The sequence below is a fragment of the Octopus sinensis genome, linkage group LG7 (assembly GCF_006345805.1).
Source record: "Octopus sinensis linkage group LG7, ASM634580v1, whole genome shotgun sequence".
NCBI classification, from domain to species: domain Eukaryota; kingdom Metazoa; phylum Mollusca; class Cephalopoda; order Octopoda; family Octopodidae; genus Octopus; species Octopus sinensis.
In genome coordinates this window covers 20,837,787-20,851,482 of record NC_043003.1, presented here as the reverse complement: position 1 = coordinate 20,851,482, position 13,696 = coordinate 20,837,787, and the positions used below count along the sequence as shown (strand labels likewise).

Below are 13,696 nucleotides of genomic sequence, written 5' to 3'. Positions count from 1 at the left end.
TGAACTAAATTTACCAACATTATTATGGCTTGCTGAGAATGCAAGGTATGGGCCATGGCCTTCATATTACCATCCTTGTATTTATGTAGAATTACTGCTCCAATACCATACTCACTGGCATCTAAAGCTAATAGAATCTACAGTGCAGGATCGAAATGTACTAAAGACAAATCTGATGTCAATATCTTTTTAATTTTGTCAAATGCCTTCTGACAGTTTTCAGACCAATTCCACTTTACATCTTTTTTTTTAGTAAATTATTTAGTGCATATCTGGTATATAAATAAATAATAATAATAATAATCTGATGCTAGTTTGCAAGTCCCAAAAAAGCTTGTAAGGTAGATATATTTGTTGGAAGGGGGCATATTTTTAATCACATTTGCTCTTGACAGATCTAGTAAATGACCATTTTTATCAATAATTTTTCCTAAGTATTTTATTTTAGGCAAGAAAAATTTGCATTTCTTCTAACCCAGTTTGGAACTGTAATATTTTATTTTTTCAAAAATACATTTCCCATGCTTGATATGCTGATCACAGGATTCACTTTTAAATGATATATCATCCAGGTTGGCCATCATGAAGTCACACTCTGCAAGCATTGCATCTATCACTTGTTGGAGTATAGCTGGAACAACTTTTATGCCAAATGGGAGCTGGTTAAATTTGTACAGACCCTTATCAGTATTAATGTTTAGCAGCTTAGTATATTCATCTTCTACTTGTTTTTGTAAGTAAGCATCAGAAAGATCTAATTTTGAGAACAATTTCCTCTGGGTTAGGTAATGGGAAGTTATACTGTCTTAAACGTCCGTTTAGTCCTGCTGAGAAATCTGCACATACACGAAATTTACTGTTCTCCTTTTTAACATACACTGTTAGAGATGCCCACTATGAGTAGTCAATCTTTTCAATCACTCCCATATTTTCTAGTCTGTCTAATTCCTTATTCACTTGTTCCAGTGCTGCAAACAATACATTACATTTGAGTTTGAAAACTGGTATTGAATTTTCTTTTACCTGAAATTTTGCTTTAAACTTATAGCACTGACCCAACTTGTCTGAGAAAACATCAGGGAACAACCTTTTCTCTTCTGTTTTCAAATTTTCTGATTCAGTATTAGAACTGGTGCACGACCCCATTACATTTTCACAAAAATTATTTATGGGTAAATCCCATAAGTTGAACAGTTTCACCCACTCAGTTCCAAAAAGGTTGCTTGTATTTTTTAATACATAAGTTTTTGCTTTTATTGTCTTATCGTGAATTGTAATGTTACAGACAATTCCATCTTTAGAAATTAATTTAATCCCTGAGACTCACGTGCAATCTTCAAGCTTTTTTGTAGTGTTGGTTTCACAATTGTTTTCCATGTGTTTTCATTAATTAAAGTAATGCCACTACTTGTATCTAATTGTAATTTTACATTTGTATTATTAATTTTTATATATAAATTTCTTTCGAGTCTTGTTTGTATTTCTTGTTGCTGATAAACTAATGACATGATTTTTTTCTGTTGAACTATTTTCTAGGTTTTATTTTACTGTGTGATTTTTTTATGACCTAACTTACCATGCTTGAAGCATTTTCGAGTTTTATAAGGACAGTCGAATCTGTAGTGTAAATCTCCACATCCAAAAGGGTTAATTTTCTGCTTTTCATTTCTTATATTTGGTCACACAGACTATATATGAGAGCAGTTTCTCACTTCAATTTGTTCTGTATTGTGCCTTAGGTTTATAATTTTCTGGCATTCTTCGGATATTTCTTGTAGTGTTAGCTTCTGATTCTGCTCTAATTTAGCTAGAATTAAGTTAAGAATTTCTTCCTCTTTCTTTGCTATTAAACCTTGCACAAATATTAAGCATTTAAACATATCTGGTGTTAGTTTGTTAATTTTAAATATCTCGCATTCCCCATTAACGATTCCAATGTATGTAATAAAATCTTCATCCTATTTACTTGTAATATTCATGCTTGTGTGTATTAAATAAAGAGCTTCTTTTGCAGAAAATCTTTGATAGAATATTTGCCATTTCTTCAAAACAGACTTCACTCATTATCTTTGGTAATATGTAATTGCAATATTCCTCATGCTCGGCTGGTGCCAATTTTCTCAACAAAAGTTGAGTTTTTTCTTGTCTTGCCAGTCACAGCACTCTTCTTTAAAACTTTCCTCATACCTTCTAAAGCAAGCAGAAAAGATAGTGTCCTCCTCTGGGTTATATGCGAACTCTCCCATCGAATTTTTGACAGTGTCAGAGGTAAACAAACTAGATGTATTTTCTGTTTTCTTTTGTATCAGTTGTACTAACAGTTACTGTTGTTTCTGAAATTCCAACAACTAGTGTTGTTGCTGTTTCTGTAACTGAATTACCAAAGCTAGTAAACTTTCCATGATCAAACTAAAATTGGTCCAGCATGAGTTTTGAATAATCTTGTCACCAAAAGTAATATTTTCTCTCCTTTTTTTTTTAATTCCAGAAAACATGATGACATATATAATTTGGTGAATAAAAAACAGGTGAGTCAGTTTAAAATTCCATTCTTCTTTTGATGGACATGTTGTTGAATTAGTTCCAGTTGATAATACATAAGGAAAAAGCAATAAAAATGTTTAATTCTTTTATTCATTTCTTTTAATCGTTTCTGTCATTTAACTGTAGTCATGCTGGAGCACTGCCTTGAAGGGTTTTAGTCAAACAAATCAGCTCCAGAACTTATTTCTTAAGCCTAGTATTCTATTGTTCTCTTTTGCTGGACCACTAAGTTATGGGGATGTAAATACACCAACACTGGTTGTGAAGCAGTGACAAGGGAGGGACACAAAGACACTTGCAAACATAGATATATATGATACACACACACACACACACACACATATGCATATACATACATACACACATATGCATATATACATACATACATAAATACATACATACATTCATACATATATATATATATATATATATATATATATATGTACAACAGGCTTCTCTCAGTTTCCATCCACCAAATCCACTCACAAGGCTTTGGTTGTCCCGAGGATATAGTAGAAGACATTTGTCCAAGGCACCATGCTGTGTAACTGAACCTGGAACCATGAGGTTGAGAAGCACCCGTGCTTGCACCTAAAAAATTTCTAGTCTCCCTGGTAGGTAATCAAAGCCTGGTCCCCCATATAACAGGCAGGGTTACTTATCAATATATGGCATGTAGGACACAATTCTTTTCCAAAAAACGTTTAAAAAAAGAATCACTCCTGGTCCTATATGCAAAGCTGGGTCTATATCACATGCTTTAATGCACTAAAAGCATTTATTTTGTCCTGAATATGTACTGCTGAAATCCGGATGTATCCAATATTCTAATAATCTCTCTAACCACCACTGTTTTCTGCCACTGGCCTGGTCACATCTAATTGGGATACATTTAATATTCTGGCTGGAATGTATGTAATATGTCATCAAATATGGTATTCTTGTATTCTTTTACATATTTCAGACATTTCATTGCAGCCATGCTGGAGTACTACCTTAAAAGGTTTTAGTCAAAGATATTGACCCCAGGACTTATTTTTCATAAGCCTAGTACTTATTCTATCAGCCTCTTTTGCTGAAGCACTAAGTTATGGGGGAATAAACATACCAACATCGGTTGTCAAGTGATGGGCGGGGAGCAAACACAGACACCAAGACATACAGACATATATATATATATGATGGCTACCCCCTCGTTATTGAGTATGGCCATTGCACGAAGCTTAACTGTTATTGGTGCTGTGATCGAATGTGACTTTTATTTGCTTTTTAAGGCTACAGCCAGCCATTCAGTTGAAACTCACAGCACCATCAACAATCATAAACAATGTTGTTATCATGCAATGCCTGTGCAAGAAGATTTTTTTAAAGTGAGGAAAGGCTGTGCACTGAGTCAATCCGACTCACTAAGCAACAGTAGCCATAATCCGAAAAGAAGAACCTGAGTTACCTTCTCCTAGAAGGATGCCCTAACAAAGCTAGGTATCCTTCGCTCCCAATGGTTTAACCACGTGATCGGGTATTCAGTCTGATTATTTCTATGTCCCCTCGCATGTTACAGCCTTAAGTCTTAAGAGAAAAAAAAATACACATTTATTGGATGGCCATTGACTCTCAAGAATTCCTCCGTCCTTTGACGGGTTTTGTTTTTCATCGCGCAGGGTGTCCAATAATCACCCTCCTCACCAAGCAAGCTTGGTGGGGTTGCCGGTTTAGTTGTTGATGGCCTGACCATGCAACAGGTTGTACTGGGTTACATGTCACCAGTAGCACACGAAAGTGACCTGACATAAAAATATATATATATATATATATATATATATATATATATATACATACATACATATATTAGCGAGAAGTTGAGGTTATAAGAGATAGTGATGTCATTGAGACCCAAAGGTGTCAGGTTATTCTGAATAAGTGCTATAGACAGACCATAGTTAAGTTCCAGATTCGGTAATATTATGAATAAAGGGTTCAACATTGGTTCTGCTCTAATATCTATACATCCTTGGTTTTTTATCTCATTACACAAATAATTCCTATATATATACAGATATACATATGCTAGGGCCTTCCTTCAGTTTCCGTCTACCAAATACACTCACTAGGCTTGGATGGCCTGCGGCTATAGTAGAAGACACTTACCCAAAGTGCGACTGAACCAAGAACCATGTGGTTGGGAAGCAAGCTTCTTACCACACAGCTACTACTGCCCCTATATATTAAATTAATTTACATACTTTGTGAACTCCAAGTGAATGTGTGTAGGTGTGTGTGTGTGTGTAGACATGAAATAAAGAGTTTTATTGTTAAGATTGTTAAAATCTTTATTTATTATTGGCTGTTCTCTTATGTTTCAGGATTATGACAAAGAGTTTGCTGACGCTATGCAAAAACAGAAATTGGATGCTCTCATCTGCCCTGTCTTTGGTTCACCATCACTTCTAATTAATTGTCCAGGCTTTGGAAGTAAGTTCATAACATTTATCTAAATTGGACATTTAACAATAAGAAACTTTTATAATATTAGGTATGTAACAAAAAAAAGTCTATGGATATGATACAGTTCTATATTTAATCCATGGATGTAAATCTTAAATTGGTTGTCAACGAATTGATCTTGTTTATTTCACATGTATAAAATTATTAAAATATTAATATAAGTGCAAGCATGGCTGTGTGAGAAATTTGCTTCTTGACTATTTGCTATTTGATTCAGTCCCACTGCATGGCACCTTGGGAAAGTGTCTTTGGGCTGACCTAAACTTTGTCAGATGGATTTGGTAGATGGAAACTGAAAGAAGCCTGCCATATAAATGTGTGTGTATGCATGTGTCTCCTTGTCTTGGTATCATAGGATGATTACACTCTTTTACTTGTGTAATTGTTTTAGTCATTTGACTGTGGCCATGCTGGAGTACCACCTTTAGTCGAGCAAATCGACCCCAGGACTTATTCTTTGTAAGCATAGTACTTACTCTATTGATCTCTTTTACCAAACCACTAAGTTACAGGGACGTAAACACACCAGCATCAGTTGTCAAGTGATGTTGGGGGACAAACACAGACAAAAAAACATATGCACACACATACATATCATCATCATCATAATCGTTTAACGTCCGTTCTCCATGCTAGCATGGGTTGGACGGTTCGACCGGGGATCTGGGAAGCCAGAAGGCTGCACCAGGCTCCGGTCTTATCTGGCAACGTTTCTACAGCTGGATGCCCTTCCTAACACCAACTACTCCGTGAGTGTAGTGGGTGCTTTTTACGTGCCACCTGCACTGGTGCCAGGCGAGGCTGGCATCGGCCACGGTCGGATTGGTGCATTTTGTGGAAGCCAGTCGAGGCGGCACTGGCTTCGGTACGATTCGGATGGTGCTTTTTACGTGCCACCGACACGGAAGCCAGTCGAGGCGGCGCTGGCATCGGCCACAATTCAGATAGTGCTTTTTACGTACCTCCAGTCCCAGGGCCCTGGCATCTGCCAGGTGCTAGTCATAGGATTGGTTCAATTTCGATTTCACTTGCCCCAACAGGTCTTCGCAAGCAAGGGGGGTTGCCATAGGTGCCTGTCATCGGATGAGGTTCGATATCGACTTCGCTTGCCTCAACAGGTCTTTGTGTGTCCAAGGGGGGAAAGGCATGCATAAGTGGGCTGGACTCACTTGTCCTGCCTGGTCTTCTCACGCACAGCATATTTCCAAAGGTCTCGGTCACCGGTCATTTCCTCAGTGAGACCCAAGGTTTGAAGGTCGTGCTTCACCACCTCGTCCCAGGTTTTCCTGGGTCTACCTCTTCCACGGGTTCCCTCAACTGCTAGGGATTGGCACTTTTTCACACACCTATCTTCATCCATTCTCACCACATGACCATACCAGCGCAATCGTCTCTCTTGCACACCACAACTGATGCTTCTTAGGTCCAACATGTCTCTCAGGGTACTAACGCTCTGTCGAGTATGCACGCTGACATTACACATCCATCGGAGCATACTGGCTTCATTCCTCGCGAGCTTACGCACGTCCTCAGCAGTCACGGCCCATGTTTCACTGCCATGTAGCATGGCTGTTCGTACACATGCATCATACAGTCTGCCTTTTACTCTGAGCAAGAGGCCTTTAGTCACCAGCAGAGGTAAGAGCTCCCTAAACTTTGCCCAGGCTATTCTTACTCTAGCAGTTACACTTTTAATGCACCCACCCCCACTACTGACTTGGTCACCTAGATAATGGAAGCTATCAACTACTTCTAGTTTTTCCCCCTGGAAAGTGACGGAAGTTGTTTTCTGCAGATTTTCAGAGATTATTGCTCCTGAGCATCTGCCACATACAAAAACTATCTTCCCAGTTAGCCTTCCTTTGACATTGCTGCACCTCTTATGTGTCCATAGCTTACACTGGGTACATCTTATAGAGTTTCTACCTACACCTTTTCTACAGATCGAGCAGGGCCATCTTCCTGAAGACATTTGTGGATTGTCTACCTCCCTACTTATTAGTACTTTGGTTTTAGCTAGGTTGACTCTAAGGCCCTTCGATTCTAGACCCTCCTTCCACACCCGGAACTTCTCCTCCAGTTCTGACAGTGACTCAGCAATTAGAGCAAGGTCGTCAGCATATAGGAGCTCCCAGGAGCAACCTGTCTTGAATTCCTCCGTAATTGCCTGGAGGACTATGATAAATAGGAGGGGGCTGAGTACTGAACCCTGGTGGACCCCAACCTCTACTTTGAATTCTTCTGTGTACATGTTGCCAACCCTTACCTTACTTACAGCATCCCTGTACATGGCTTGCACAGCCCTCACCAGCCATTCATCTATCCCTAGTTTCCTCATTGACCACCAGATAAGGGATCGGGGGACCCTGTCAAAGGCTTTCTCCATGTCAACGAAAGCCAGGTACAAGGGCTTATCTTTGGCTAGGTATTTCTCCTGCAGCTGTCTCACCAGAAATATGGCATCAGTGGTGCTTTTCCCTGACATGAAACCATATATATATATATATATATATATATATATATATATATATATATATACAGTGGGCTTCTTTCAGTTTCTGTCTACCAAATCCACTCACAAGTCTTTGGTTGGCCTGAGGCTACAGTAGAAGACACTTGCCCAAGGTGCCACACAGTGGGAATGAACCCGGAACCATGTGGTTGGTGAGCAAGCTACTTACCACACAGCCACTCCTGCACCTGATTGTATATTTCTAGATTGACAATATAGAATAAGTGTAAAAAGCAGGATGTAGCCAGTTTGAAAATATAACAGTGTGAATATTTGGGCTGGATTTGACTGGTTTAAATGCTTAAGTGTTAAAACCGTCTATCAGGGCTTCATGTAAATTTATGTTCCAAACATCAGCTTAATAAAGACAGAGTTGTTTTATAAAATTTTTCATTATTTCAAAATTAATTGAAACAGAGACAAGCTTCCATTACCTAGGCGACCAAGTCAGTAGCAGGGAAGGTGCACTGAAAGTGTAGCTGCTAGAATAAGAATAGCCTGGGCAAAGTTCAGGGAGCTCTTATCTCTGCTGGTGACAAAGGGCCTCTCACTCAGAGTAAAAGGTAGACTGTATGATGCATGTGTACGAACAGCCATGCTACATGGCAGTGAAACATGGGCCATGACTGCTGAGGACATGTGTAAGCTCGCAAGGAATGAAGCTAGTATGATCCGATGGATGTGTAATGTCAATGTGCATACTTGACAGAGTGTAAGTATCTTGATAGTAAAGTTGGACCTAAGAAGCATCAGATGTGGTGTGCAAGAGAGACGACTGTGCTGGTTTGGTCATGTGGTGAGAATGGATGAGGATAGCTGTGTGAAAAAGTGCCACACCCTAGCGGTTGAGGGAACTTGTGGAAAAGGTAGACCCAGGAAGACCTGGAATGAAGTGGTGAAGCGTGACCTTCAAACATTAGGCCTCACTGAGGCAATGACTAGTGACCGAGACCTTTGGAAATATGCTGTGCTTGAAAAGACCTGGCAAGCCAAGTGAGACCATAACCTTGTTGCCTATGCCAGGGGTGTAACCAGCCCACTTATGCATACCTTTCCGTCATTGGACACTAAACTCTGCTTGCGAAGACCTGTTGAGGCAAGTGAAGGTAGAAACTCTGCCAGATCAAGATTGGAGCCTGGTGCAGCCATCTGGTTCATCAGTCCTCAGTGAAATCGTCCAACTTATGCTAGCATGGAAAGCAGATGTTAAACGATGATGATAATGATGAGAAACAGTGTATTTCAACTGAAACATTGTAACAAGTGGGTTAATATTGGTTTCAAATTTTGGCACAAGGCCACCAAATTTTTGGGGAGGGGAAAAGTTGATTACATCGACTCCAGTACTCAATTGGTACTTATTTTATTGACCTCAAGAGGATGAAAGGCAAAGTCAACTTCAGCAGAATTTGAACTCAGAACACCAAATCAGCAAGTGAGTTAATATTGATTTTAGCACAATGGGGTAAGTCAATTACACTTTTTGGGTTAGGGGTCGCATTGGGTTAAAATCGATTACATTGACCCTCGTGGTTGGGAAGTGAACTTCTCAATTCATACATCCATGCTGGATAAAAAAAAGTTGGGGATGGTCATTACTGGAATGTCTTAGGCCACAGGTTTGCTTGGTAAAGGCTAGCTTGACGAATTTAAACAGCAACAACAGTAATTTCACCTTTCTCCTGATGATTTTCTTTGCAGGGTTTCCAACCTATACTTTACTCTATAATCTACTGAACTACCCTGCTGTGTCTATGCCTGTTACCAAGGTAACCGAAGAAGATGTAAAGAAGACTTATAATACTAAATCAATGGTTGAATACTTTATGAAAAAGGTAGGATTATTTTTACCTTATTAATATTTTGTCGTTTCATATACATAGTTTGTGTCTCCTACTCTCTTCTCTTACTTACCATCCCCTATGCCTCTACCTTGGACCCTCATCCACTCTCACCTTTGTTCTCCTCATTTATAGAGGCTGCTTTAAGGTCTTGCAAGTTATGAGGCAATTATTACATGTGTTGGGGCTACAGAAAAAAGCACCCAGTATACTTTGTAAAGTGGTTGCTATGAGGAAGAGCATCTTTCAAATTATATGTTTGGTAATAAGCTGGCTGATGCTGAAATAGTTAACTGAACACCACCACTATTTAACTTCTGTCTTCCATACTAGCATGGGTTGGATGGTTTGAATAGAAACCAATCAGACAGAGGATTGTGCCAAACTTCAGTTTCTGCTTTAGCGTAGTTTCTAAGGTTGGATGCTCTTCTTAATGCCAACCACTTCCCAATGTATATCAGGTGCTTTTTATTATATAGCTCCAACTCACAAATGAGGTCACCTTGTTTCTTGCAAAACAAAACCTCTCAATTGCATAAGGGTGTACTATCGAGTGAAGGGCTTTATGTCAGGTGATGAGAAACTGAAGTATGACGGAGGGATAGAAAAAAAACCCATTGGCCCAACTCTAACTGATTGCTAATCATAGAGTTAAGTTAGTGAATCATGAAGGATTCCTTGATTAAGAGGTTTCCAACATTCCTCTCTGTGGGTAGTATGGAAGTATTTATATTGTTGGTGGTGTTACTGCATTTCAAGATGTGTTTGTGTATGTGTTGTCAGGAGTTTGTTCAGCCAGACATGGAGTGGATGGAACATACTACCAATGTAGTAATCACTGCATTTGGAACACTGCAAATAGTAGACAATATATGTTCACAGATACTTGCTTGTGCTGCAAATGGGAAAGTTGGCTAATGTATAAGGGTGTCATTCAAAATTAGCTCTTTTCTTTGACAGGCATCTATGTAGAGACAGTCCTGAGTAGGCTCGGAAAATATTTATTTCAGATATTGACACAAGATCCACACATTCTGAAGAATCAGAAAAATGAAATAAATCAACCTCAATATTTGACTGGAACTTAGTTTATCAACACTCAAATGATGGGAGGCAGAGTTGACTTCTATGGGATTTGAACTCTGAATATTAAGGGAAGTAGGAAAATACTGCAAAACATTTGGTTGAACATTCTACCAAGTTTGCTTACACACCAGCCCAGAAATATATAAAATATTAAATAAGTCAAGAAAAATATCTTTTATCTTTTACTGGTTTCAGCCTGGGGCTGTGCCTAAGCTGAGTATTTTTCAGAAAAAGAAAATTTAAACAACTACTTTTTTATATGATATGTTAACTTTTCAGTGTAGTTCACTGAGGTTGCAAGGAGATTGTGAAGAAAACTACAGTTTATTGAATATAACCCACCTTTTCATTTCTGGTTGTAGCTATTTCACTTATGTCTAAGATTATCTATTTTTTCAGCATACTAGCCTTATTTTTAGTATATACTAGCAGCATCGCCCAGAGTTGCTCGGGTTTGTTTCGACCCTTTAGAATTGGAATTTTTGAAAAGTAAAAATTTTTGCATTATGTGGCTTGTTATTCTCTTTAAGTGAACATTTTTCTGGTTGAAATACACCGAAAAATGGTGACACACCAGTCAAAAAATCGTAAAAAATAGGGATTTTCATAGACAAAAAGCATCTTTTTGATGTAAATAATGTTTTGTGTTAACATGGTCTGATTTGAATTTTTTCTTCTACGGAATGAAGAGCAAGCCTTCTTCTATCATACTCTCAATTTTGGTCAACTTGCGCTGCAGGGTCTCAGAGGAGATAGTGTTGGTTGAAGGCTACCAAACCTGCCATACACAGATAACTTCAGCTTTATATATATATGTAGAGATTTACTTAATTTTTTTTTATCTGCACTATATCTTAATTTGTTCGGTGACATTTGTCTGGCAGCTAGACACGATATCCATCAAACCATTCTGAACTGATAAATAATGTAAATACAGATTCAAAAGATGATTTTGATAATCTGCAAAAATATAATCTTAGTTTACCTAATGTATTTATTTATACAATTACATTAAATAAATAAGCCTTTATTTTCTATGTGTAATAGAATAAAATAACATTTCTTGCTCAAGAATGTAGTAAAGTTTAAATTCATTACTTTGTAGCCCGTAGTCTGAGTTCGATTCTTCCATGACATCTACTCTGACAATTCCAAATGATATGTCTTGTTTCTTTGCAGTCAATTCCAGGCAGTGTTGGACTTCCAGTCAATATCCAGGTTGTTGCTCCAACATATAAGGATGAGCTTGCCTTACGCATCACAAAAGAACTGGATAGTGAACTGAAGAAGAAAAGCAACTAGCATATAGCCATGATAGTCCATCAGACCTTAGATATACATGATGACTGATAATCACATGGGCTCCACTTCAGAGGAAAAGTGAACTGGTGTTAGGAAATATTTTTCACTATTGTAGGACCACAGTATTTTGATAAAGAATAAAACAGTGTTTGTTATTTATAGTTTGAATTACTAATGTTTTTTAGGAGGGTTGATACCTCTCCCTTATGATGATTTGTTCTTATTTACAAAGTATAACACTAAAAAAACACACTTTTCTCCACATACAAACATAACCTTAGACCTATGTGTGCGTGGACACACACACACACACACACACACACACACACACACACACACACAGAGGCTTGCACACACATATAGGTGCAGGCATGAGCTGTGTGGTAAAAAACTAGCTTCATAATCACATGGTTCCAGGTTCAGTGCCACTGCATGGCAACTTGGGCAAGAGTCTTCTACTATAGTCTCAGCCGAACCAAAGCCTTGTGAATGGATTTAGTTGATGGAAATTGAAAGAAGCCCATTGTATATATATATGTGTGTGTGTATATATATATGTGTGTGTGTGTGTGTGTGTGTGTCTGTGTTTGTCACCCCACCATCGCTTGGCAATCGATGTTGGTGTGTTTACATCTCCATAACTTAGTGGTTCAGGAAAAGAGACTGATAGAGTAAGTACTAGACTTACAACGAATAAGTTCTGGGGGTAGATTTCTTTGACTAAAACCATTTAATGTGGTACTCAAGCATGGCAACAGCCAAATGACTGAAACATGTAAATGAATAAAAGAATATATATATATATATATATATATATATATATATATATATATATATATATAGTTACATATATTCTTTTATTCTTATATATATATATATAATGATTATTATTATTGAGTGAGAGAGCAGTGCATGCCATCAAAGTGACACTGCGGTAAAAAATACAAAGACCAGTATATCCATCATGACTACCCATCTGATAAGGGTACACTAGGCACATGCATCACAACCATATCTGCACAACATGGTGATGTCATATAAAGATAAACAGCACATGACCTTGCAGGTGGGGCCCAGTTAGAATTTTCTTCTGGTCGAGTAACCCATCCCACTCAAAAGGTCCCTGAATAAGGGTTGTTTAAGGATGTTGAACAAAACACCCATGTTTCCAGAGGTGAATTATTCAAACCCCAAAGAATTCCTCTCATCACATGGCTATGATACTCCCCCACTACTTCTGCTTGTGATCAGAGATGCACATATTGTCAGCCACTAAGGGACATGCCCAACTGGTTAAGGTCAAACAACTGATAAGCAAATCTGTGGTATTGAGCAGAATATTTGCTGTAGCACATCCTTTATACCAAGACAAAACAATGTACATGATAACACTTCCAATCAGTTAAGATCAGAAGCCACGAGAGCCACTGCCTGGTACTGCATCAGGGCACTGGTACTGCATCAGGGCATTGGTACTGTATCAGGGCATCGGTACTGCATCAGGGCATTGATTATTATTATTATTATTATTATTATTATTATTATTATTATTATTATTATTATTATTATTATTATTTGCAACAGAAGCAGTATTAAGACCAAAAGGTATACCATGAGCTATTTATTAGAATGAGAATATTGCATTATTTACTTTGAGTTGCTCTCTCATGTGGATGTATGGTGTGTAAAAGCACACATTTATATTGTTGGCAAATGAGAATTGTTCTCTACAGCCACTGGAATTGCAAGATCACATGATTTCGATGTACCCCATCTCCTCAGTGGCAGACATCCTCTAACTGCATACCAGCCAAATTTAACTATCAATGATATATAAAATTTCAATAACTTATCGAGTACTGATATTACAAAAAACCAGCAGACTTATTAAAACATAATTATTAAT

The 13,696-nt window shown here is 38.0% G+C and overlaps 1 protein-coding gene across 5 annotated transcripts in view; it reads left to right on the top strand.

Annotated features, from left to right (window-relative positions):
* The window catches only part of LOC115214225 (fatty-acid amide hydrolase 1-like), a 260,401-nt gene extending 248,450 nt beyond the window's left edge, over positions 1 to 11,951 (top strand). For all 5 annotated transcript variants that reach the window (XM_036504608.1, XM_036504605.1, XM_036504607.1 and 2 more), the window contains exons 15-18: positions 2,489 to 2,528; positions 4,908 to 5,016; positions 9,263 to 9,396; positions 11,668 to 11,951. In XM_036504608.1, the coding sequence (XP_036360501.1) occupies positions 2,489 to 2,528; positions 4,908 to 5,016; positions 9,263 to 9,396; positions 11,668 to 11,790 (406 nt within the window). In that variant the 3' untranslated portion in view covers positions 11,791 to 11,951. The remainder of the gene's footprint in view (positions 1 to 2,488; positions 2,529 to 4,907; positions 5,017 to 9,262; positions 9,397 to 11,667) is intronic.
* Positions 11,952 to 13,696: the final 1,745 nt, after the last annotated feature.